The 24,396-nt window shown below is 36.9% G+C and overlaps 1 protein-coding gene across 1 annotated transcript; it reads right to left on the bottom strand.

Moving 5' to 3' along the window:
* Positions 1–2,311: 2,311 nt before the first annotated feature.
* Positions 2,312–14,913, bottom strand: LOC131975268 (ectonucleoside triphosphate diphosphohydrolase 2-like). The gene is made up of 9 exons (XM_059337891.1): positions 14,747–14,913; positions 10,809–10,926; positions 8,611–8,761; positions 8,305–8,464; positions 4,935–5,162; positions 4,142–4,414; positions 3,349–3,468; positions 2,726–2,860; positions 2,312–2,618 (listed from the first exon to the last, which is right to left on the bottom strand). Exons 1-9 carry the CDS (start codon positions 14,861–14,863, stop codon positions 2,412–2,414), a joined length of 1,509 nt encoding a protein of 502 aa, XP_059193874.1. The 5' UTR covers positions 14,864–14,913; the 3' UTR covers positions 2,312–2,411.
* Between the last annotated feature and the right edge of the window lie 9,483 nt (positions 14,914–24,396).

The following is a 24,396-nucleotide window of genomic DNA, read 5'->3' as shown; positions in this document are numbered from 1 at the left end:
AAGGGCACAGTTTGGTTTTTCAGCTGTCATGTTTAGACTTGGTAACTCTTAGCTACACTCCTATGAAGAACAGACATTTTTTCCACTGGTTTTACTTTGCATTATAAAGATGTCATATTTGGCTGTTTTGATCACAAAAAGAAGGATGATGCTGCATATTTTCTTATAAATTTAATTTTTATTTTTGCCAAATACGACATACACAAATGCAAATTTGTAAAAAAACAAATTTATTTTTGTTGAAGTCAGAGTTTGAACAGTATATCTCAACTCTCTCCTGTCTACAAAAAAAAGCTGTGAAGACTACCAACATATGTGTTTAATGTCTTTAACTAACATGTAATCTTGCGTCTATTTATTTTATTATTATTATGCTTAATTTTTTTCAATATAATTACTCTTATATTTTTTAAATATTTATTTCTATTTAATTTTTAGGATTGTTTATTTTTTTTGTAACTCATATCACTAAAGAAAAAAAAAAGACTCGCCTATGAGGACAACACACACTCACTCTCACACATTGTGCAGAACAAACATGGTGAACAGCTGTCGTTATTAGTAACTTGGCCAATAGAATTGGTGTCGATCCGTCCATTTTCTGTACGGGGGAAGGCTTAGCCCAAGACAAATAAATTGTAAACTTTTATAGAGTTCATGGCTCACTCTAACTGCGAGAATGATGTTTTTCTGAGACCAGATCTGCATAATTTGACCTGACTTTATTTCCAGTGTGTGTTTGCTCTTGGACTTCCAATCTACGAACCAGAGTGATTTTTACAATAAGGTTTTTCAATAGGTGTCTAGTTAATAATTTAGCTTGTTTCCCAGAATTCATAATCATATCTGCGCAAGTGGTGAAAAACACAGATTGTTATAACTCCTAAACCAGACAACATACAAAGACGAATTAACACAATTTTTCATATAATTTTGACACCTGTTATCAAATGGAAAGGCAATTGATGTGGTACTAACTACTCTTTATACTCTTCATGGTGAAAAACAAGGCTTTAGGGGGCGTCTTGGTGGCTATCATAACACCAAATTTGAATTTAATAGCAGCAACACCTTTCAAAAAAGTTGCAACAGGGCCATTTTTACCATTTATTATGTCTTTGATGGTCTTCGCAAATATATTGCAAAAACAACTACTGGGTTAATTTCTGATTAGGTCAAGATTGATGATGAATTGAGATGGACGATGATCAGTGACAGGGTTTTGATGACTTTTGAGTGATTACCAATTGATATAAGAGCATAAAATAGTTTAATTTGGCTATTGCTGGAAACATTATGAGCCTAAAATGGCCTAAAACCCTGTTTTTAACCAATAAAGACTAGTTGTACCATGTCATTTCCATTTTCATTTGATTCCTGGTGTCAGAATTTATTTTTAAAAAGTGTGTTCATTTGTCTTTGTATGTTGTCTGGTTCAGGAGTTATGAAAATCGTGATGCGAAATTGCGTTTCTAATTGATGTCGAAAATTGAGCAACATCAATTCAAGATGGCTGCCAAATGAACACCATGACACACTAGTTGATCCAGTCAACAAGCAAAATGATTAAACACGTCTTTAGAGTCCTGAAAAAACAAGTTACAAAACATGGGAACCTATTTCTCTGACTTGATGAAAATCCATGCTCTGTGGGAAACATGTTTGTTGTTGTTGTTGTTGTTCTTCTTCTTTGTTTATTTGTTTGTTTGTTTTTAGTGGTTGACTTTCTGAGTATGTGTTTATGAATGATATTTATAAACGTGTTAATAATTTAACAACAGGATTCCTCTGAAATGTTGAATTCATGTTTGCTGCCAACACAATCTCTGGAACCCATTGTCTTACCCCACGCCCCAGTCAATACATAAAAATGAGCGCCAAAAAACATTTTGTGGCATTTATTTGCACAAGTAAGCAGATGGTAGGTTAATATTGCGTACATACACACAGATGTATCACAAAAGAGTATAAATGTTGGCAATTTTTTCCCCAAAAGGGACTCACATGCAGGGCCGGTTATTCCTACAGGCCACCAAGGCGGCTGCTTAGGGCGCCAAAGTGGCAGGGGGCGCCACAAGGGGGCTTAAGCATACATCTTTGTTTTAACAACATTGATTAACGAAACATTTTTTAAAAAGCATGGGCAATAAAACCGTCATTGAATTAAATGAACATGCCCCAACCCATATTTCGAATGAAAATGTAATATTATATTATATAAAATATGATACGTGCATCATAGTGTACGTATATCAGAATGAATACATGGAATGGATGTGGTTCGGGGGGGGGGGGGGGGGGGGGGCAAAATGTCAATATCGCCTAGGGCAGCCAATGGGCTAGAACCGGCCCTGCTCACATGCATCCTCTTAGAGAAATATGAATCAAACTGGAAGGTGTAACTGTTGCTTTTACACCAGGCCTTCTTTAGTTCTTGTGTTTCTGTAGATCATTAGTAGGTATCCCACCGCAAGGAGGAGGAGGCTAATGAACAGGAAGAGGATGCCAGCCCACGGCCCTGGGGGCAGAGCCTTCATCAGTCCAAGTCTCTCTGCTGGTACCAAGCTGCTCAGACTCAGCATGTAGCCCAAAGCCCAGCCTACAGAAGCTCCACCTGCCTGCAACGACACAAGAGGGGACCAACTGAAATCACGGCAGACCAAGCTGGTAATAGGTGTCAGTAGTTTGACACAGACTGAACTGAACTTATTCCTTTACTCCTAACCTTTTTCTGAAAAGAGATGGAAGGAAGGGAGTGCTCATCAAAACGGTAGCCCTGCAGTAAGAGAAGCTGGACGAAATTGGCGACGGCGCAGACATTCTTCATGTACTTCTTATCCTGCTTTGTCTTTTCAGTCATCTGTGAGCAGAAAAAAACAAGGGTTAGCCCTTTGATTTGCTTTAGTGTCTAACATGTGCTATACAAATAAACTTGCCTCATCTGGCGCTCAAGCGCTTTACACTACAGACTGCGCTCATTCACCCTTTCACACACACATTCATACTCGTGGCAGAGGCTACCCTAAATGGTGCCACCATTGGGAATTCATTCACACAGCATCAGGAGCAATTTGGGGCTCAGTATCTTGCTCAAAGATACTTCGACATGTAGGCTGCGACAGCCAGGGATCGAACCACCAACCCTTCGGATGGGGGCCAACCAACTCTACCAACTGAGCCACAGCTGTTTTTATGCTGTTCTTCAAATCTGTTTGATATTGTCTACCATCACATTTACCATCAACATTTTAAATGACAGCCCTTTTTTTGGTGGATTTATACATGAACTTCCTTAAGAATCCTTATTTATTAGGGGCTAGGTTCAAAGATCTGAGTTCTTTACAGCACCTCAGAGATGGTCATGTTGCAGACGAGTCGGGTTGCCTTCTTCAGTTGACTGGGGGATGTGATGGTCATGTTGGTGAGGTTTTTAAGGTAGCTATGAGTAAAGAAGAAGGCAGAGAAGGCCTGTAGAGTAGATGGGGCACTGAGTCAATCTGGAGTCACACACTTTGAGAGAAGATTAGTTTTCAATAATTCATCATAACAAAACATTTGACAGCAATAATACTGGTTATGGTACAAAATATTGTCCAATCAAGATAAGATTCCCTTATTAGTCCCACAATGGAGAAATTCAACCTGTGCATTTAATCCATCCATTTGAAGGCACCCTTTAGGAGCAATGGACAGCACATTACTGAGCCCCGGGAGCTATGTGGGGCGTTTGGTGCTTTGCTCAAGGGCACTTCAGTCTTTGACCTGTCAGTCCTGTTTGTATTTGTTTAAAATGACTTACATAAATGTATTCAAACTCAAACTCAAAAGAGGTCGCTGTCTCCAAAAATGTCCCTGTAAAGCTCCCTTCGCTGTCCTTTACACCCATACACTTTCTTGAAGTATATGCAAGCTGCCATAGGCAACCATTTTTGCCTGTTGGGTTACTGGTATGTTGTAGAGAAATAGGAAACATTGCAACTAACATTTAGATCAGCAAATATGTTCACACTGATGTAAAACTGAGAAATAAAAACAGCCAAAGAATGTCATATACATTGGTCTGGGGTAAAAACTATTCTGCACCTTTTTGTAAATATTGCCCATGCTTTAGGCTGTTGCTGTTTCTAAAAGGCTTTCTTACCATGAAGCTTCCTCTCAAGTTGGGCTGGAAGACTCCATTAAATGAGCACTTAGAGTATGAGCAGTTTTCAAAGGAAAACATCCCTTTGATGCTGTCCAGGCAGTGCTGGTAATCGCCTGTGCCCACTACTGATATTGACATCTGGGGGTTAAGCCGGTCTGGTCTGTAGCTCTTAGTACACGGTGAGTCAAAGACATCCTTCCCTAACTTGACAGATATGTTGAACTGTTGTGGATAGCAGGGATGGGACACTTGGGACTTCACACCTTCAGTCTGAAAAAGTAAAAAAAAGATACAAGTGAAACATTCTTCAGATTTACATGAAGGGAAAGTGCAGAACAAAACAAGTATAATTCCAAGTAAACTGGTAAAAGACATACATTTCTCAATTTACCAGAACTATCTGATTAGCTTAGCATAGCTCTGTTTCTATGGTAGCGAGATCTGCCTCCCAGCACCTGCTCAAAGCTCACAAATTGACAGGGTATTACTACTTGCTAAATCCATACAAAATCAATTGTAAATAACGATTTGTTGTATATATCTGGACCATTAGCAATGACTTGTTGAGTTTTGTAATAACTGTGAGATTGCCAGAAAATCAGTGGAGACTCCCAGGTATTGGTAGGTGGATTTGTTACCTTTGGACGGTGACCAACCAGCTGTTCCACTATTTTACAATATTGAAGCAAGACATTGCATTTCTATGAGGTCTAGTGTTCTTTAACTTATCTTGACCTCTGATCTCTCAGATGGCCAAGAAAAGTGTGGCATTACACTTTTTTAACAGTACCTTGATAAGGTGAGCCAGCAGTTTCCGCAAGAACTGGTCCTGGCCATAGCAGAGGAAACTCTGCGTGTATAGTCTGTAGGTTCGTCCATAAAGCTTCAGCTCCATCAAATTATCTTTGTCCTCCACTTTTTCCGAGGTCTCAAAAGTGATCTGTGTCGAGGCTCCGCCCAAATCCAAAGCACCAATTGTCTCTCTGCCTGGATTCAGCCAACGTCCGATAAAACCATACTGAAAGGACATATAAGGACGTCAAGATCAGAACTGATTTAAGAAAAGTAGAATTATTACAGTACTATTTATCCAGCCAAAAACACAGACACTTTTTAAATCCCCTATGTGTGGATTATTTTTAATGATGCAACTAAAGGTAATTTATGGCAATGTCAGTGTGGTTCAGAGTGACACAGTCCAATGGATTGCCATGACATTTTGGATATCTATTTATCTTTATGCAGGCACAGGCGACGCGGTTAAGGTGTTTTAGTATAGTTCACTGGCATAAAATGCCCCCCATATGATTAGGAGCATGAATGGTGGTCGGCCTCTATGTGTCTGCCTTGTGATAAACTGGCGACCAGTCCAGGGTGGACCCTGCCTCTCGCCCAATCAGCTGGGATTGGCTGGTAGTTTAGATCAGTAGTTCTCAACCTTTTTGAGTCGCGACCCCCAATTTAACATGCATGTTGTCTGTGACCCCCCCTCACTGAACAGAATCTCACAAGCACAGTTCAGATCAATCAAACTCAGTTGATACGACAAATTTTGGACAAATAATGAAGCAGACAACAACTAAAACATCTCTCTGTGCATTTATATATATTTTTTTATTTTATTGTTACTTTTAATCTAAGTCCTTTGCTATAAGTTTAAAGGTCCATTCTGACCTCCTGAGTGTGTAACAGTCAGCTTCAAGCCAGAGACTCCTTGGAAAGTAATAACTTGCTACTTTGGGATTTGTCAGAAAAGACACAAAATGACCCAAAAAAGAATCAAATTGACCACAAAATGACACAAAATTATCAAAAAGGACACAAAATGACCAAAAAGTTACATAAAATTAAGCAAAAAAGGACTCAATTTGACCACAAAATGACAAAAAATGACCACTAAAAGACAAATTGACCGAAAAAGACACAAAATGACCAAAAAAAAAGACACAAAATGACCAAAACAAGGAAACAAAATGACCAAAACAAGTTAACAAAATGACAAAAAAAGACACAAAATTACCAAAAAAAGACAGAGCTGACTTCCAAAATGATTTGGCGACCCCCAGAAATCATCTTTTGACCCCAATTGGGGTCGGGACCCCAAGGTTGAGAAAAGCTGGTTTAGATAATTGGGTAAGGATAATGGATGGACTTTTGGTTTCAGTGTGGACATGACATGACATCCATCCAATCAAACCTTCCCCCTTCGGAGACATTCTTGATCTGTGTACTACGTCACCTGATCTGCTTCTTTGCTGCCGTCATAATAACTACGGCCACTAGAGGTAAACAAAGGTAAGTATTGGTCACAATAAGATGTGCCTCCTGTCAAACATTTATGTGTTTTACAACCACACGATTCCAAAAAATCTGGGAGACTTTGTAAAATGTGAATATATACACATTACAGCCTGTAATGTGGCACCTATCTGAAATATGTCACATAAGTACACTGAAAAAAATTGGAGTGACATTTACTCAAAAAAAAGCTACGGTAAGTTTTCCACACAGAAAGTGTTTGTAATCTTTACTCAGGCTGTTTCTAAGAAATATTTATTTAATAGAACCACTTTAAAAAAAGAAAAGAAAATTCACAAGTAAAATGCAGATTCACTGATGTCCCTCGATTACATTTTACTTGGAAATATCAACTAATTAAGCCAATGAACTGGTTTAGTGAATATTACTTGGAACGAATGATTCAATTTACATACACAACTGACAACACATAATAACAAACAATCACTAAGTAATGCACTACATGAGAACCTGGTAATTTAAAGTAAAAGCACTGAATTTGTATTTATTTTTAGAATTTAGAATAATAATTACAGGGCCAAAATATCTCTTTTTTTTCAGTGTAGGAATTTGACAATCACAAATATAGTAAGTATGAGCAATAGGACCTTGGGATATCAGTTTAGGACACCTCACACTGTCATAAATTATTCTGTAGTCATTTCATTTTACTTAATATATTCGATAAAATGTATTAAATATAAATGCGTCCTTGATTTTGAGGCAGTTGTTTAAGTAACTTTAATATGAAAATGTTTGAGATAGAATCTACTTATTCTGATCACATTGAATATAATCTTTATGTGTATGTAGTTCTAAATCAAGAGAATTTTGAATGAATCCAACACAACAGAATTAGTCCGTTTTTAATCGACAGGCACTTCCTGTTAAGTTGTTATTAACTCAACTTGTAACGTAGTTAGATTTAATTAATAATATTGCATGCAATCTGTTGCCTCAATTTTATTGAGTAGCTATTGTTTATCTTTTTTTTTACAGTGATACAATCTATTTATTTTTGAGCAGACTGCCATGTTTAAGAACAGCTCAACCCAGACTGTATGACATGCATCAAAAGAACCACTATTTGTGTCCTATGCAGAGCCGGCCCAAGGCATAAGCGAACTAAGGGACTGCTTAGGGCCTCTTGGCCACTAGGGGGCCCCCAAGAGCAATTACCAATAATAATACCAATAATATTTTTTAATTTTTAATTTTTTGCATGTATGAGTGATGATTTCTGTATGATCAAAGATATGTCAACAGAGTGCTGCTGCTGATGTAGGCCTATATGTATATAATATAATGTATATGATATATATATAGGCCTATATCTTTTTTTATACAACCCCAGGTCGCTCTTGTAGTTGAATGTGCTACATATTGAGATTAAAAACCATATGTGACACCCTGGACATCATTAATTTATTGGTATTATTATTGCATTGCTATTATTCATGTTATTTACTTGTTGTTAACAATCAATATTATTGGCAGAAATAGAGGGCCCAAAATTGAATTCTGCTTAGGGCCCCATGGAGGCTTGGGCCGGCTCAGGTCCTATGAGACCACATGACGATCTAAGACCAACCACGGATGTGTCAGAAGACACCAATGCCCTATTTCAAATCATTACAACACCCACCCACACAGCTGAAATGCAAAGCAGAAACGAATCACCTTTGCTAACTGGGTCATCACATCCTGGCTTGGTTACTTCTCCTGTCATTATGATGCATGTGTTGCACAAGTCAGACACTTTCAATTCCTCCACAAAGTGAGTTTAATGTAAGCATTAAACACTTCAGGGTTTTTTTTTCTCTTCAATTTTCTTTGTATTGAACAGAGAAGTAGGACCTTACCTTGACAAAGTTTTCCAGTAAGTAATTGACTGTGACCCAGCCATATGCCCCCTCCTCCTGTCCACTCAGGATGGTTGCCTCTTGAAATTTGAAAGGATAAGACCGCATTTTCTTTTCTACTTCCTTCAGTACCCGCTGGGACTCTGTGGCATTGACTTGACTAATAAAGAGTGGGAAGAGTTTAATGGTGAATGAAAAAATATTAAATCCTTCCGAGATCCATTTTAATGCATTCGTTCATAATTGATGAGAAGTGTGGTAGAAATAATAGTACAATTTCCTGTCTTAATAAGAACTTCTACTGACTTCAGGAGTCTCATGCCTGCAGTAGCTCCCAGATAGAGTGGAGTTTGATGGTGCCTGGATTTGGGGATATCCTTCACAGCTTGTTCCAGACAGGCCACCAGACTTTTTGCTGCTCCACCATGATTACCGGCATAGCTAGAGATACCTCCACCTTGATGGACAGAGAAGTAGTTCTGATTACAAAAAACCTTCTTAAAAAATTGACTTCTTTGTCTTAACCCATCAGAACCCAGACCCCGATATCCCTGAAGGAAAGTTATGGGGGATATAGCACCATTTCTGATGTGTTTTCAAAAACACTATCCCTAAATGTGAAAGATTTGTGATGTGACATAAACATTACATTGGGCGCTTATAGTATTTATGATTATAATATTTATGTTTATAATATTTCGTATTTTAAAATTTTAAAAAACTAGACACAAATTTGCCTTTTTCTCTGCAACTCCACAACATCTATCAAAATTGTGACATTATTAGTTCTGTTTAACAACAAATTATTTTTTAGATTTGTTTTTAAGTAGCATAATAATAATAAATCGATAATAAATAAATACAAATAACCATGTGTCTTTTTGTTTATCAAAATTGTGACTTTAATTTGTTCAGGAAATATGGTCAAAACAAGTTAAATGCAATAGAGGACACCCTATTAACGGATTAGAATTGTTAAATGGGTTTAAACTTAGCCTAGTAACAAAAAATAGAAGATTTAACGTGTTTGTTACATGGGTGTCTCTGGTCAGTTTCTAGGGAAACTCAATGTTATGTCACAAATGTTATGGTGAGGAAGTAGAGCACTGAGGAACAAAAGTCTTGCACAAGACATGACATGTTGACATTGCTCCCGAAAAATCTTAATATAGTAATAGGATATGTTTCTGTAGGACAACATTGTAGAAGTGAAAGTGAGAATGTCCTAACCACCAGGTCAGTCTGAGGTAAAAGGGTCAGGTATTTATTTTATTCTAAAATTATTTAACCAAGCTTCACTGAGGCTAAAAATCTCATTTACTAAAGTGTCATGGCCAAGACAGCAGCAGCTCACTAAACGTGTTTCAGACATACAATATGTAACAGTTAAAGACATTCAAATTTTAGATCACAGCTAGAATATACCAAAAATAAGACAGGTCATATCAGGTCACATCAGGGTAAATACGTCAAAACATCTAGAAACTGATACACCTTTAACTAAACCCTGTCCCTACAATAACTGTATGGTTCTAGAAAACATAGATAATGTTGAATCTATTCATTTTTCAACCACGAATATGTCAAATATGGGGACTAGGCTCTCCAATTCCTTGTATTTTTTAACACTCTAAGTGACCAGTTCACCTAGACCAGTGGTGAAATGTAACTAAGTACATTTACTCAAGTACAGTACTTAAGTACAATTTTGAGGTACTTGTACTTTACTTGAGTATTTCCATTTTATGTAACTTTATACTTCTACTTCACTACATTTTAATTTAAGTATTGTACTTTTTACGCTACTGAATCTAGCTGACAGCTTTAGTTACTTTTGACATGAAATCATGATAAATTTAAAGTGACAAGATGTTTTTTTTTATTTTTAAACCTCATAACGGTTTATTAAGTAGTTAGAATGAGTTGAGGAAATTAAAATACTGCTTACATAAATGCATCAATACAAATAATCTAATAATTTCTTTTGAATATCTAAAACAATCTTAATGGGTTCATTCTGCATGATGAGTACTTTTACTTTTGATACTTTAGGTACATTTTGATGCTGATACTTTTGTACTTTTACTTCAGTAAGTTTTGAAAGCAGGACTTTTACTGTAGTGGAATAATTTCACAGTGTGGTATTAATACTTTTACATAAGTAAGGAATCTGAATACTTTTTTCACCACTGACCTAGACCCAAATCAGTCTGCAACAAAGTCAAGGCTGCAGAAGCAGTTTATCTAAATGCCCCTTTTTCACAATTGAAAATGGGGCAACATGCCAATATGTTACAACAGTGGAGACAGTAGACTTCTCAGGAAGTACCTCCTTTACAGTCTGCAAGCTAACCACAAGTACTGTAGCTTTACCATTCAACTTGACTCCCTCCAATCTGTTGTTGGTATCAACCTTAAAAGTCTCTTCCAGGCAAACCTTATTTTAAAGCAGCGATGCAGTGTCTGTTATGCCTGCTTTCTCTCATCCAGTGAGAGGAGCTCACCTTTTACATGACACTCGCTCTTCTGGGTAACGATACCAGTGCCATTTTGCTTGTCAGCTGGCCATCTATAGATGTACATGGAGGTGTGGGATGAGCCTGCATCAAGAACAATTCCATACTGAAACAAACAGAGAATAAAAGTCAGAAACATATGGTTAAATATATATACAGTACAGGCCAAAAGTTTGGACACACCCATCTCATTCAATGCGTTTTTCTTTATTTTCATGACTATTTACATTGTAGATTCTCACTGAAGGCATCAAAACTATGAATGAACACATATGGAATTATGTACTTAACAAAAAATGTGTGAAATAACTGAAAACATGTCTTGTATTTTAGATTCCTCAAAGTAGCCACCCTTTGCTTACTAGAATATAAGACATGTTTTCAGTTATTTCACACTTTTTTGTTAAGTACATAATTCCACATGTGTTCATTAATAGTTTTGATGAATTTACAATGTCAATAGTCATGAAAATAAAGGAAAAACATTGAATGAGAAGGTGTGTCCAAACTTTTGGCCTGTACTGTATATAAATTATGAATAATGCTGCTCAGAAAGTAGACTATCTAGATACCCGAACATATTGCTTTGTTGATGTATCATATTGATCTTATATGTCATATGGAATACTCAGTGCTCCTTAGATAACATAGGTTTGCTGACTACACCATTTGGTGTAACATGTATTTTTCTTTATATATTTTATTTACTAAGTATTTGTTTTAGCAGTTGGCTTGTCCTGTTCAGTTAGACTAGACTGTGGTCTGAACAGGATGTGGCTAAGGCCTATGTTGCAGCATCTGTACATGTTTTTCGATGGTGGCCCTTTATGGAGGTATTCACTGGTTTTGCAGACACATTCTCTGTTGCAACACTGGTCTGTTGCCAGACCAGTGTTTAGCTTTGTATTGTTGGTATCGTTTAATTTTATTTGAATTAGGAATATATGTTATGTTTCATTTCATGTGATTTTTAGTCTTTGCTGTTTTATCCTATTTGTCTACTGCACAAAAGACATTCCTCATGGAAAATAAAGCAATAATAATAATAACAACAAGAACAACAATAATACATTAGATTTATATAGCGCTTTTCGGGATACCCAGGAGGTCGGCATCGGCAAAGCGGAGGGGGATTCAGCCAGGCTGATTTGCTTAAATGACTTGGATTATGTTGTTACATTTTGTGGTGTCTTAACTCATTCAGCAATGTTGACTTTGTCTCCCTTTACAACATGAACTTCAAAGCATCAAGTTCTATTCAAGTATTATTTCGTAGGCAAAGTATAAAGGCAGCATATGGCAACATGAGATCAATTTCTTTGAAATCTTTTTCAAAGTGTCTGCGATATTAACAAAAGGAAGATTACATCAATAATGTTTTCAGATCTCAGTTTTCAGAATCTCAAATAACGCAAGTTCTCAAGTAATGCAAAACACTTTCTTCTTCTTTCAATTTGTTTCATTTCTGCTTTTAATGTGGCTTCTAATGCTTTCAATGTCTATTTTAATTTTGGTTATGTTTTTCATGTGTTTTCATGCCTCTGTAAAGCATGTTGAATGACCTTGTGTATGAATGGTGCTATACAAATAGATCTGCCTCGCCTTGCTTTGACTTGTCTTTTATCTCACACATTTGTGTGTGTGTCTTGTCTAGTCAGTTGGGCTTTGCATCATTTCCTTCTGCAAAACACATTTTAACTAGTCATTCTAGCATCTGTTGCATGCAAGGCAATGTGGTGAGGGGTGCAAGTTTCATTTTGAACATTTAGCAAACAGACTTATGGCTGAGGAAGTAAAATCAGTAAAAAGTAAAGTAAAGTTCAAAGCTGTGACTATTTTATGTACAGGGAAATCTCTCTGCGATGACACAAAAGCTGAGAGGTTGTTCAGCATTAGTGACAGATGCTTATATTTGAATATTTTGTCTGAACAAACAAACTTCTTGTAAATTCACAATATTTTAATATAGCCTTTTAGCGGGTGGGGACATTGATGATGTAACCCACAGATTGGGAATCCATTTATATGGTCCGTGCGTTAACACATCCCTGAGGGACTACATGAAATGATTGGGCTGGTGATGCTCTTGGTGATTTACTATTTGAACAACATGTTAAAATAGTAACAGTATTAAAAAAGAACAACGTTATTTAACTATAGACCCTGATAGTAAAATCAGTATCTCAATGGAACTTCTCCTGTGCACAACCACATGTATACAGGTGCATCTCAATAAATTAGAATATGATGGAAAAGTCCATTTCCAATAGTTCAAGTCAAATAGCCCCAACCAAGTATTGAGTCATATAGATGGACATACTTTTCAGAGGCCAACATTTCCATATTAAACATACTTTTTAAAATTGGTCTTTTGGAATATTACATTTTTTTGACACATTGAATTTAAGGTCTTGATTAAATGTAAGCCGTAATCATTATAATTAGAAGAAATTAAATAAATTAGGACAATGTTTATTTCTGTGTGTAATGGATCTATATAATGTTATTTCCACTTTTGATAAACTTTTCTATGATATTCTAATTTATTGAGATGCACCTGTACAATCATAAAACCCTGATACTGATCCAGAACTGCTGGTGCAGTGTTACAGTTTTTCTCAGTCACTTTGGTGCATTTCTCACATCACTATTAACATTTGCACAACAGTTAGTTCAAAAACATTTAGTCATTTGTGCTCATCATAGTAGCAGTTTCTCATTCCTTACAACAAATTACAAATGCTTTTGGACATGCATCAATTGCTTTCATACAACTCTCTGCTGTTTTATAACCTTATCATTCGCTTATGTCATGTCAGTCAAAATTAACTATACTTGTGAATGCTGAATAGTCATTCCATATAAAACTAATAGTCCTCATTTCATTGCTTGAGTCATTACATACAAAAATGTTGTCAAAATCTGTCAAGCAAATTTTACACATTTTATTAAATCTTTATTTTTTCCTGGAAATGTTTCTGGAATTGAATACATTTCTCTCAGGTGAACCTCAGCTTTCACTGATGAGAAGGGGTGTGTGAAGCATTAGTTGCAACCAATGATAAGCCACTTCTATACAATCACTCAGAGATGAATCCCATAAACCCATAAACACTACAATACAACATATATGAACCAAGCAGGACATAGAGTGGACCATTTCTACAACAATGTGACACTGTACTGTCACAGCTCTACCCAAAGGGAGTTTATGTTTGTTGTAAATACGTTTTTTTTCCCCTTTTGCACAATGCTGTGAACAAATTAGAATTGAAAAGAGCATATGCAATAAAATGTGAAACATCAGTTACCTCACTAAATACAGTAATGTGTAACTTTACTGTAGTTTTCAAATGGCTGTGCAAACAGTATATAGTGCTGTCTTGAGCATTTTCAGGTAGCAACACCAAGATCTGACATTTTTGCATTGGAAAACATATCTTCACAACACATCTTGTTCATAAACATGGTGTCAGGACTTTTTATCTTGACATTGACACTTTCACTGACATGAGAACTTGCTTTTGAGGAATGAGCTATCCATTTTGAGCAAATGACACGCTTTTACAGGTTATCAACAAGGTTTTGCAGTTTGTACTAATTGTTTTGAGAAATGTATTAACTGTTGTGCAAATGTTAATAGTGATGTGAGAAATGCACCAAAGTGACTGAGAAAAACTGTAAATCACATATTTTTGACCATGGTGCAAGTAAGAGCTATTTATCTCCTCAGAAAGTCAGAATGCCCTTCCAGCAGCGAAAGAAAAACAATAATGCAAGACAAAAATGATCATTTTCGTACAGTTCCTAATACAGTAGAATATCAGAAGCACCTGCTAAAAAACAAACAAACAATCAAAGAAAAAAAAAAGTGTCTTTTAATCTGTCAATCATGAGATGATGCATACATTAATTATTTTCATTACCATGTTTTCTGGTTGTGTCTCCATCTCTTTAGCCGGAAGAACCAGCAGCAGGATCCCGACCACTGCCAGGACCAGCAGCACAGCCGCAGGGATGATGTGGGCGAGCCTGAGAGCCATACTGGAGACGTTCCGTTCCGATGCTCCCGGCAGCTCTGCGTAAAGAAACCCATAGATATGAAGGGCGTGCATTAAATAGTTCACCGCCGTGGGTTTGGTCTGAGCTTTTGATGTGACGTATCATTTGGTAAGATCCCCCGCTTCCTCTTGCACACATCCTGGCGCATGCAGAGTTTGAGATGTTGAGACAATTAATTATTAAATAAATAATCAATTGGATAGCAATGACCAGTGGTGGAATGTAACTAAGTAGCCTACGTTTTATTCTGGTTTTAAATGGTTTTATTCTGGTTTCATTCTGGTTTTAAATGGTTTTATTCTGGTTTTAAGTGGGTTTATTCTGGTTTTCAGTGGTTTATTCTGGTTTTATGTGGTTTTATTCTGGGTTTAAGTGGTTTGAACTGGTTCTCTTCTGGTCTTTAACTGTTTTTATTCTGGTTTTAATTGGTTTTATTCTGGTTTGAACTGTTTTTATTCTGGCTTAATTCTCGTTTTAAGTGGTTTGAACTGGTTTTATTCTGGTTTTAAATGGTTTTATTCATGGTTTTATTCATGGTTTTATGTGGATAAGTATTTACTCAAGTACTGTACTTAAGTACAATTTTGAGGTACTTGTACTTTACTTGAGTATTTGAATTTTATGTAACGTTATGCTTCTACTCACATTTTGAGGCAAATATTGAACATTTTACTCCACTACATTTAACTGACAGCTTTAGTTACTTTTCAGGTTAAGATTTAACATAAAAAACACGATACATTTCAAGCGATTAGACATTTTCAGAAAATAAACCTCATAACAGTTTTGAGCCCTATCTTGAGAAAAAATAACATAATGCATCAATAATACTAATACAATATTTAGAAGACATATAACAATTTGAGTGGGGTGATTCTGCAGATATTTGCAGATAACTGACATGCTGATGTTAAGACAGAAAACTTAGACCATAAAAAATAAATCCAATTCATTCAAAATGAAAAAAAAAATAAGATTGATGCTGCAATAAGAGTAATAATAGTAAAACAGAGAGGAATTAATATTAGATTCAAGTATTAGAATTTAAAAAATTAAGTAAAAATCCTGACAATAAAATACAAAAAAATGGATTAAAAATATATAAAAATGAATGAAACCTCATAATAGTATATTTAGTAGTTAAAATGAGTGATATCTTGAGAAAAATAATATAAATGCATCAATAACAATAATAATTCAATAATACATTTAGAATATATATAATAATTTGAGTAGGGTCATTCTGCATAATGAGTACTTCTACTTTTGAAACTTTAAGTACATTTTTATGCTGACACTTTTGTACTTTGTAAGTTTTGAATGCAGGACTTTTACTTGTAGTGGAGTAATTTCACAGTGTGGTATTAGTACTTTTACTAAAGTAAGGGATCTCAAAACTTTTTCCACCCCTGGCAATGACTTAGTTTCAGAGTTTTAAAGGCCATCACACAGGCAGTCGAGAGACAAAAGGCAAGACAAAAAATGAGCAAGGTTCAAAAAATGACAAGGCTATGACCATGAATAAGGCGGTATGTGAACTGTGAAGAACAACAAACTGATGACACAAGAATGAAACATGAAGGGGAAGAAAATACTTATCAGTCAGTGGAATCATGACACATAGTGGTTTTCACAGTTTTTCTCAGCATTCACAAGTATAGTTCATTTTCACTGACATGACATAAGATATGATAATGTTATTAAACAGCAGAGAGTTGTATGAAAGCCAGTGATGCATGTCCAAAAGCATTTGCAATTTGTTGAAAGGAATGATAAACTGCTACTATGATGAGCACACATGGCTAAATTTTGTGGAGGTTGAACTAACTGTTGCAAATGTTAATAGTGATGTGAGAAATGCACCAAAGCCACTGAGAAAAACTGTACTATTTCTGTATCTAATTTCTGAGACATTGTGGCCTTAAGTTTTTACATCCACTAGGGTGAGCTAATGCCTCATTTCTGAAAGGCAGTTGCAATTTGACATACAATTGACTGTTTTTTCTATCTCCCCAAAGACTTTAGTGTGAATTAGTGGTATGCAGCTTCATAAGCTACATAGAATGTAAGAAATATTATATTATTTAACAGAACAGAACACACACTCACATTAAGATATAAGACAGAAGCTGTGAAATGACGGAAAATGTAACCCAAAATCGTTTTATCATCTTTTAAATAAAGCTGTTTATATGACCTTTTTGGTAAAACAATATATACATATATACATATATACAATATATTTACATTCTCTTACATCTCTCATTTAAATCAATAATATTTTAATATGCTACATAACCTAATACAACACAATACAATACAAAAGAGAAAATAACTTGTTGCATTCACAATCTAAATAGAGGCAGATAACATTTCTGTGTGACTAGTATAAGTATTATTAGTAGTTATAGTAAGTGTGTATGTGTGTGCACCGAACTGTAGATGACACTGCTCTTCTCTGTGGTTGGTAGGATTTAGAGGGTGGGGGTGATTGCCTGAACAGAACTTGGGGGGTGACACAAATGGCAGTGAGGTGAAGAGGTCGGCAACATAATTCTGAAATGCACAGATAAATCAGAAGTGTTCAGGCCCAGTGGTCCAACCAGCCACCTGATGTTTCCTCTCCCAACACTTGCTCCTCCCCCTAAGAGCTGCTACACTGTAAAAAAAAATCCACTTCAGTCTGACATTTAAGCCTAAATCTAGTTCGATTTTTTTAGAGCAAGAAAATACAATTGAACTTTTGAAAGAAGAAAAAACACAATAAGCCTCTTACAAATGAAAAACTTGTATACATAATCCATAAACTGACCCCTGCTCAGATCGATATAGTTATGGGTTTAATTCTACAGCCTTTCTTGGTCCCATGTGAGCTGTGGCTTGACATATTATTAGTTAATGTTCGCATTTCAAGAATGGATTTATCATCTGTGGTTCTCACCATTAACCTGTTTACATTTCTGACATTGTGTACATTTTGTTTTAGCACTTTATTGATCATATTTAAAAAAATATATATATATATATATATTCTGTTTTTATCTGGACGTTATACTGTATATCTGCACTCTTTTCTACTTTGCACCACAACTGCTGCACAACAACTGCCCCCAAGATAAGTGAAGTCCTAGCATGGCCATTTATTCCGATAGTTGCTATTTGTGACCACAGTGGTCTGTGTCTCATTCACTCCTACAAGCTGGAAATTGGTGAACCAAGTTCAGACAAAAATTAATCTAATGCTATATGTACAACAAATTGCATACCGGGTGGCAATGTTATGATGTCACTTTGGTGCACCACCATGGTCTAGCTGTTCATTTCAAATTGGTTAATACAATCATGGACTTTGATTTACTGATGATGCTCTGACCTTTCATTCAGCACCATCAGATTAATATTTCAACTTGTCTATCTAAGAGTTTGGTGTTCATTCCTATAAGCATTATAGCCTGGCAGAGCTTTGAGCATGGCTTTCAATTCTTCATCTTGTTTGAAACCAGATCAAAACCTCAGCTGAACTTCACCAAAAAAAAATGCAGCAAAAATATTTATATGGATATTGCAAGATCTGTGTCTCCAGTACATTGCAAAAAAAGCCAACTTGTATTTTTTGGCCTTAAACAGTGATTTAAATTGGTAAAACTTGGAAATATAAATTATTGACATTTAGGGCAATTATGTAAGTTAGCACAACAAAGAAAGCCAGTTGTCTGCTCAAAAACAAGTTTGTGAATTGTTGTTACTTATATCTTTAAGTTGGGGTTCACATAAAGGGACAATAGTTCTGCTAACTCTTATTTCTTATTTCGGTCATTAGCGAAAGCTAGCGGCTAACTGATGCTAGCGGCTAACTGATGCTAGCGTCGCTGCTTGTTACAGCTACAAGAGTAGCCATTAGCGTATCAATGCTAACTCAAAATTGTGGTCGCAACATTAGCTGACATTTCATAGCGGCGTTACAATCGTGCCAATTCAGCACATTGCAGAAGTTAGCAGAAGTACGGATTAAAAGTTATTACAATGTAAAATTATAAATTAGTACAACTTACAGTTAAGTTGACAAAAATCTGAATTCAGAGTTGAGCAAACTCAAAAACAAAACTTAAAATATTTAGTTTAATTGTCCAATTTGAAATTTTATCGAAGTTTGTTGCCTTGAAATATTGAGTTCACCCAGCTTTTCTTTTTTTGCAGTGTAATATCTCTAAGGGTTGTTTATATCAAGGCAGGAGTTTGTGATTTGAAAGTTTGTTGCAAGTCAGGTCAAGGGATGTGCTAAGCAGAGAGATAAATGACATCTCTGCTTGGTGACATGACCGTGTCCACGTATTGAATAAACTGACAAATTAGAGGATCGAAAGGAGGCGACGTCTGCCTACATTTTAAAGTAAACCTTAGGCTATAAAATGGGTTCAGGGAATTTAGAATTGGGTCCAGGCTTCACAAACTGACCAACTCATGCACATTTCTTGACATATTGTAATAGAGTGAAGTTAAACTGAGAACTCGGACGTCTCCTGCTCATCATTCCCCATCAAATGATCGGCGCGGAGAAATAGGTGAGAGGATTTTGTGTTGGAGTCAGATAATTTAATTTTGAAGGTTTCCTCAATATATAAGTCTCCAGTGTCAATATTTTTTAAAGTCAAGTCAATAAAGAGTTGCTGTTTTATGGCAGCAATCAACTTCTCATTCATTTTTGCACTTGTTAGTATGAACTATCTGATGTGAAATCAAATGAAAAGGTGAACACAGCAACGTGATTGGCTCTCGACAGCTGATAAACAATTTTTTTTAGTCACAGCCAACTTTCCCTTGAGGATTTGTAACTGCAGTTTCCAGTGTTGAACATTCTGGTAAGAAAACAATGGATGTCACACCACTTGTTAATTGTGTTAATCACGGTGTGAATTGATGATCAAATGGGATAAACTGACATCCATTGAGCATTTCATCTGATTGGTTCATCAGTGCATATATCAGTTGATCAAAAGCTTGGTTTAATGATTGTTAATGGTGTTTAGCCAAATGGGAATTGGACAGAATAGTAGCTGGTATCTTCGTCTCAGTTGAGCACACACCCTATTATTGGCTTACACCAATAGAAGTAGTTAATTCTGACTGACAAGATAACATCTAGGCAGAATCAACATTTTTTGCAGTGTAGTACAGGCCCTAAAAACTTCCACAGACTGCCCCTGCATACTGGAGAGCCAGGGCACTCAGAGGGCATTCACACCTTGTTAAGTTTTACAACGGGTGCATTTGTCGGTCCCAGACTTCTATTGCTCCTGTGACTCTGTCCCTGCTTTGAAGTGACCTTCTCTGTCGACTGAGGTGATGGGGAAATTTAGGGTTTGCTCTGTGAATGTGAATGCAGCACAACTTGGGGTGCATATGGCTTGCTGGAAATCACCTCAGAGCTTAACAGGGATGAGATTATCTTTATGACAATTATGGGGTAATGTGACATTAATTTATTGCTAATCAACAATTAGGTCGAGTAAAGAGTAAGGAACTTGTTTTGGTAGTTTTATTGATCATTTCTATTATTTATAATACACAGTACTCACCATGATAACTGCTGAGATCATGGGAACATCACTACAGCAAGTCAGATAGGCCAAGAAACATGAGCCAGTCAGTTATGACCAGTAGAAGAAATGATTCCCAAACATTTTAAAACTTCAGCACCAATTTATATGGATCAACAGGATTGTTTTGTAGTGATATTTGTTCGGGACAAAGCATTTATGACATGAGTTATCAGACAGTGATTGCCTTTTTTCCCCTCTTTTTTTAAATAAAAAGCTTCAAAAGACGAAGCAATGCACTGTGAAGAACAGCTGAGCTGACAACTGTGCTTGGTGACTAAGTGCAGAGCTCCACTGGCAAAAGCTACGGATTCAGTCAGTGATAATAGTCAGGTTACTTTGAAGATTTGTTGATAACAACTTGTTCATACAAGTACTAAATAATAGTGTGAGAAGTTTTCTTGTAGTTTTTTCCCAATTTGGTCAGACATGAAATTAAAGGTACACTGTAGAGTTTTTGACAAATAGCTGAGCTAGGGATTAATGTATTTCTAAGTATGCCCCCTTTTTATGTTTATCATGCTACCTGAGAATGCAAGGAAGATGAAGAAGATTTCCCAGCAGACAAAGTAAAAGAATGCATAAATGAAAAAAAATTCAATACACAAAATCCTCTGCAATTTTTTTTATGAAGAAGGGAAAAACATTAAATGTGTTTGTTAGACTTCAATGACACACACACACTGGCCCTCATTTATCAAACGAGCGTCTTGCGACAAGGTTCACGTGAGATTTATCAAACGTTCGTATCTCTCCAATCACAGCGTGAGAATAATCGGATGTTGATAAATGTGGCGGCTCGAAACAAGCGTATTTTAAATACCACGCCCTCGTATATATCCAATTCAGATGGCTCGCACCGAGAATTTACGACACAGAAGGACGCAATACAGCCTTTTTTCCTTTTCTTTTTTTAAACTCACTTTTATTAGCAAAGTACATCGTCACAAACAACAGGAGCGAAATAGACATGTTACAGAAATACGCATCGACGGAGGTCTAACAAATAAAAGTACTTATTGTTACTACTCAGACAAGTTCGGTGAATATTTTACATTTGGACCACAGACTTCAATTTTCCACAGCTTTTTGGTTGCAGAGGTAAGGAGGTGAACAATGTTTTAAAGTAAGTTTTAATTCCAAAAGAAGAGGAATTTCTCAGAGGCAGAAAGTGAAACGCTGACGTCCAACAGCTGCAACACAACAAACTGGTTTTGTTTGACAACATAAAAAGTGAAAAGGAAGGAAATCAGTGGTGCTGTCAGCAGAGTAGCGGACCATCCAACTCCTGGCGAGGTTGGAATATTTCATTTATACATTGTGTTCCCCTTTTAAGGTTCAAATATACCTGCCTTCAACTACGCGGAAGGGAGCGCGTGACGCCAGCCTTGCGTATCTTGCGTTGGTTTGGATCGGTGGTTGTGCACGTTCTCAGATATTAATGCAGCTTGCTCACAAGATGCAATATGCAAATAACCACTAGGGGCAGTGTAGGGTTTAATGGGGATTACACCGGATGTGACAACATCAAATACACCAGTGAGGCAGCTGCTACAACAATGGCAGGAGGTTTCGAGAGTTTTGAAGATCGATTAATTTATTATGTACCATCTACGATGGAGAGCCTTTCTCCTTTTAGGCCATCGTGATCTGAGAATTAACATTAGATCAAACTCCTCGAGTGTCGCCATGTTTGTTTACACCATGCAAATTCCGAAGAAGATTTATGTGATGCTCCCTCTCGAGGAATCCTCCAGTGACACGCGTTGCCTGCATTGGAAATTATGTGCACATTTATGTTTACAACGCGGTCCAAGTACATACAAGTATGCATGGTCCAAAAGCAAGTATATTTGAGCCTTTACCTGTGCATGATAGACTGCTGTAAACTGCATGAAGGAATGTCTATTGAGGTGATTAAAGGAGCAGGAAGCAGGTGATATTTAATAGTGGGGGGGTGGGGCGATTGGTATGTGTGGAAAGGTGGGATGGGTGGGGGGTGGGGGGGTGAAATCCCATCTCTGTTGGGAGGTGAAAGCATGAGGCTCAAACCACTGTGGATGAGGCTCCTTTAATCTTGTAGCACAGTGCCATCCTTTTACATGCATGCTCTTCTGTTATTTGTATCAGCCACTCATCACTCACACATACTGCAGTCAGGAATGGTATCCTGATCAATTTGTCCTCTGTGAAAAAGCAAGCCCATTGACAGGAGCACCAGTAAAGGATTCAGAGTTGATCCTGACAAGGATCAGGTTCCCCCACTTCATCTGTAGAAGAAAAAAACTGTAAAATATTATAATAGTGTTTGTTTTTTTCCAGTTTTTTGCTGCATGCGTGTGTGCAAGTGTGGGAAGTAGATGGGAGGCACCTGAAACAGTGTTGTACCCACCTTTTCAATATGAATGACTTTTCTTGTGAGGGCTGAATGTGGGATTAAATCTTTTGAGCACACCCACTTTGTAGAAGCTGAATGTGAAATAAAGGCTGCTATTGTGTGACAGCGGCTATCCCCCAGGGCCCTCACAGCTCCCCGGCCTTCCCAGCCACCTCACACACTCTCTCAACCCTGAACCGGCAATTAGATGGTCAAATCAAAACCCTGGCACTCAGAACTAATTGTTTCTAACAGGCCTTTGTAAAGGGCTATGTGGTTTCCCATTCAGGGCAGCTTCCCTGCCTCCTTGTATGTCAGATAGGGGAAGGCATCGTTCCAGCCGGGAGATAAGCCACAGGCTTTTTTTAATGCCCCAAAGTACACTTAATTTTCACCTTCCTTTCACGGATCAGGTGCACTTGTGTATTGAGGCGGTCAGAATTTGCAGTGGGTGGGTTGGCCTGATGGATACAGTACCTCACAGGATGTCATTCATCGGCAGCTTCCGGAATGTGTTAAAAAGGGTGTGTGTGTATGTGTATGTTTTGTGGGGACTTCACCACTGTCCTTTTCTCCACTATTTGGGGTCTTAAACAACTGTCAATTACTTTAAAATGGATGGCTTTTTTAAAATGACTGTACTTTTCAGATTTGAGTAATTGAGTGGAAACACTCACTTTGTTACTTTGTTATATATATATATATATATATATATATATATATATACACACACACACACACACACACACACACACACACACAGAGTCATGACTTTTGCTCTGATGGTGCTCTGCCAGAAGAACACAAGATATACGTGTGTGTGTGTGTGTGTGTGTGCATGCATGCGTGCGTGTGTGAATTTGAGCACTTATTTATCATTAAGAAACTGGAAAAGTCCCTCCTTTTTATACCTTAACAGACATGCATATAGGTATATGCTATGAATTTATAATTATTTATTATATTTATTTATATATTTATATTTAAATAAGTACTATATATATAAATGTATATTTATATATATATGATAGTCATCTTAACGAAGATAATCTGTTTCATAAAAATATATTTTATAAAATATAATAAAACAAAATATCTGCAACACAATTTTATGAGTGAAACCTCTAAATTCACACAATAAAAGAACAGAGCCATTGTCTTTTTTGAAACATCTCTCTCCCAACAACCCCAAACAGGCATGATGTATTAGAGTTTCTCCTCGGACATCTTCTTCATCTTTGGTGTAAAAGACAAGTCCTGTCAGAAGTGGGTGTCTGATTCTTTCTGTCTGTGACTGACCTGTTTGCATCCAGCCAGCCCTGAGAGCAGAGAGCTGCTTCTGTTTGAACTGAAGTGTGACTGGAGCTATACCGGGCACACACACGCACACAAACACACGCTCGCACGCACACACCCTGTGGATCCCCGTATCTACTGTTCAGCCTGTCAACCTGAGGGAGGGAGAGCTGGCAGACATTTTCTCAGGAATCCTGGGAGCTTTCAGGAGTGACATGTAACCATATCCTCTGTCAGATCTCAA

Source organism: Centropristis striata, chromosome 7 (genome assembly GCF_030273125.1).
Source record: "Centropristis striata isolate RG_2023a ecotype Rhode Island chromosome 7, C.striata_1.0, whole genome shotgun sequence".
Taxonomy (NCBI): domain Eukaryota; kingdom Metazoa; phylum Chordata; class Actinopteri; order Perciformes; family Serranidae; genus Centropristis; species Centropristis striata.
This window is presented reverse-complemented; position numbering and strand designations above follow the sequence as displayed.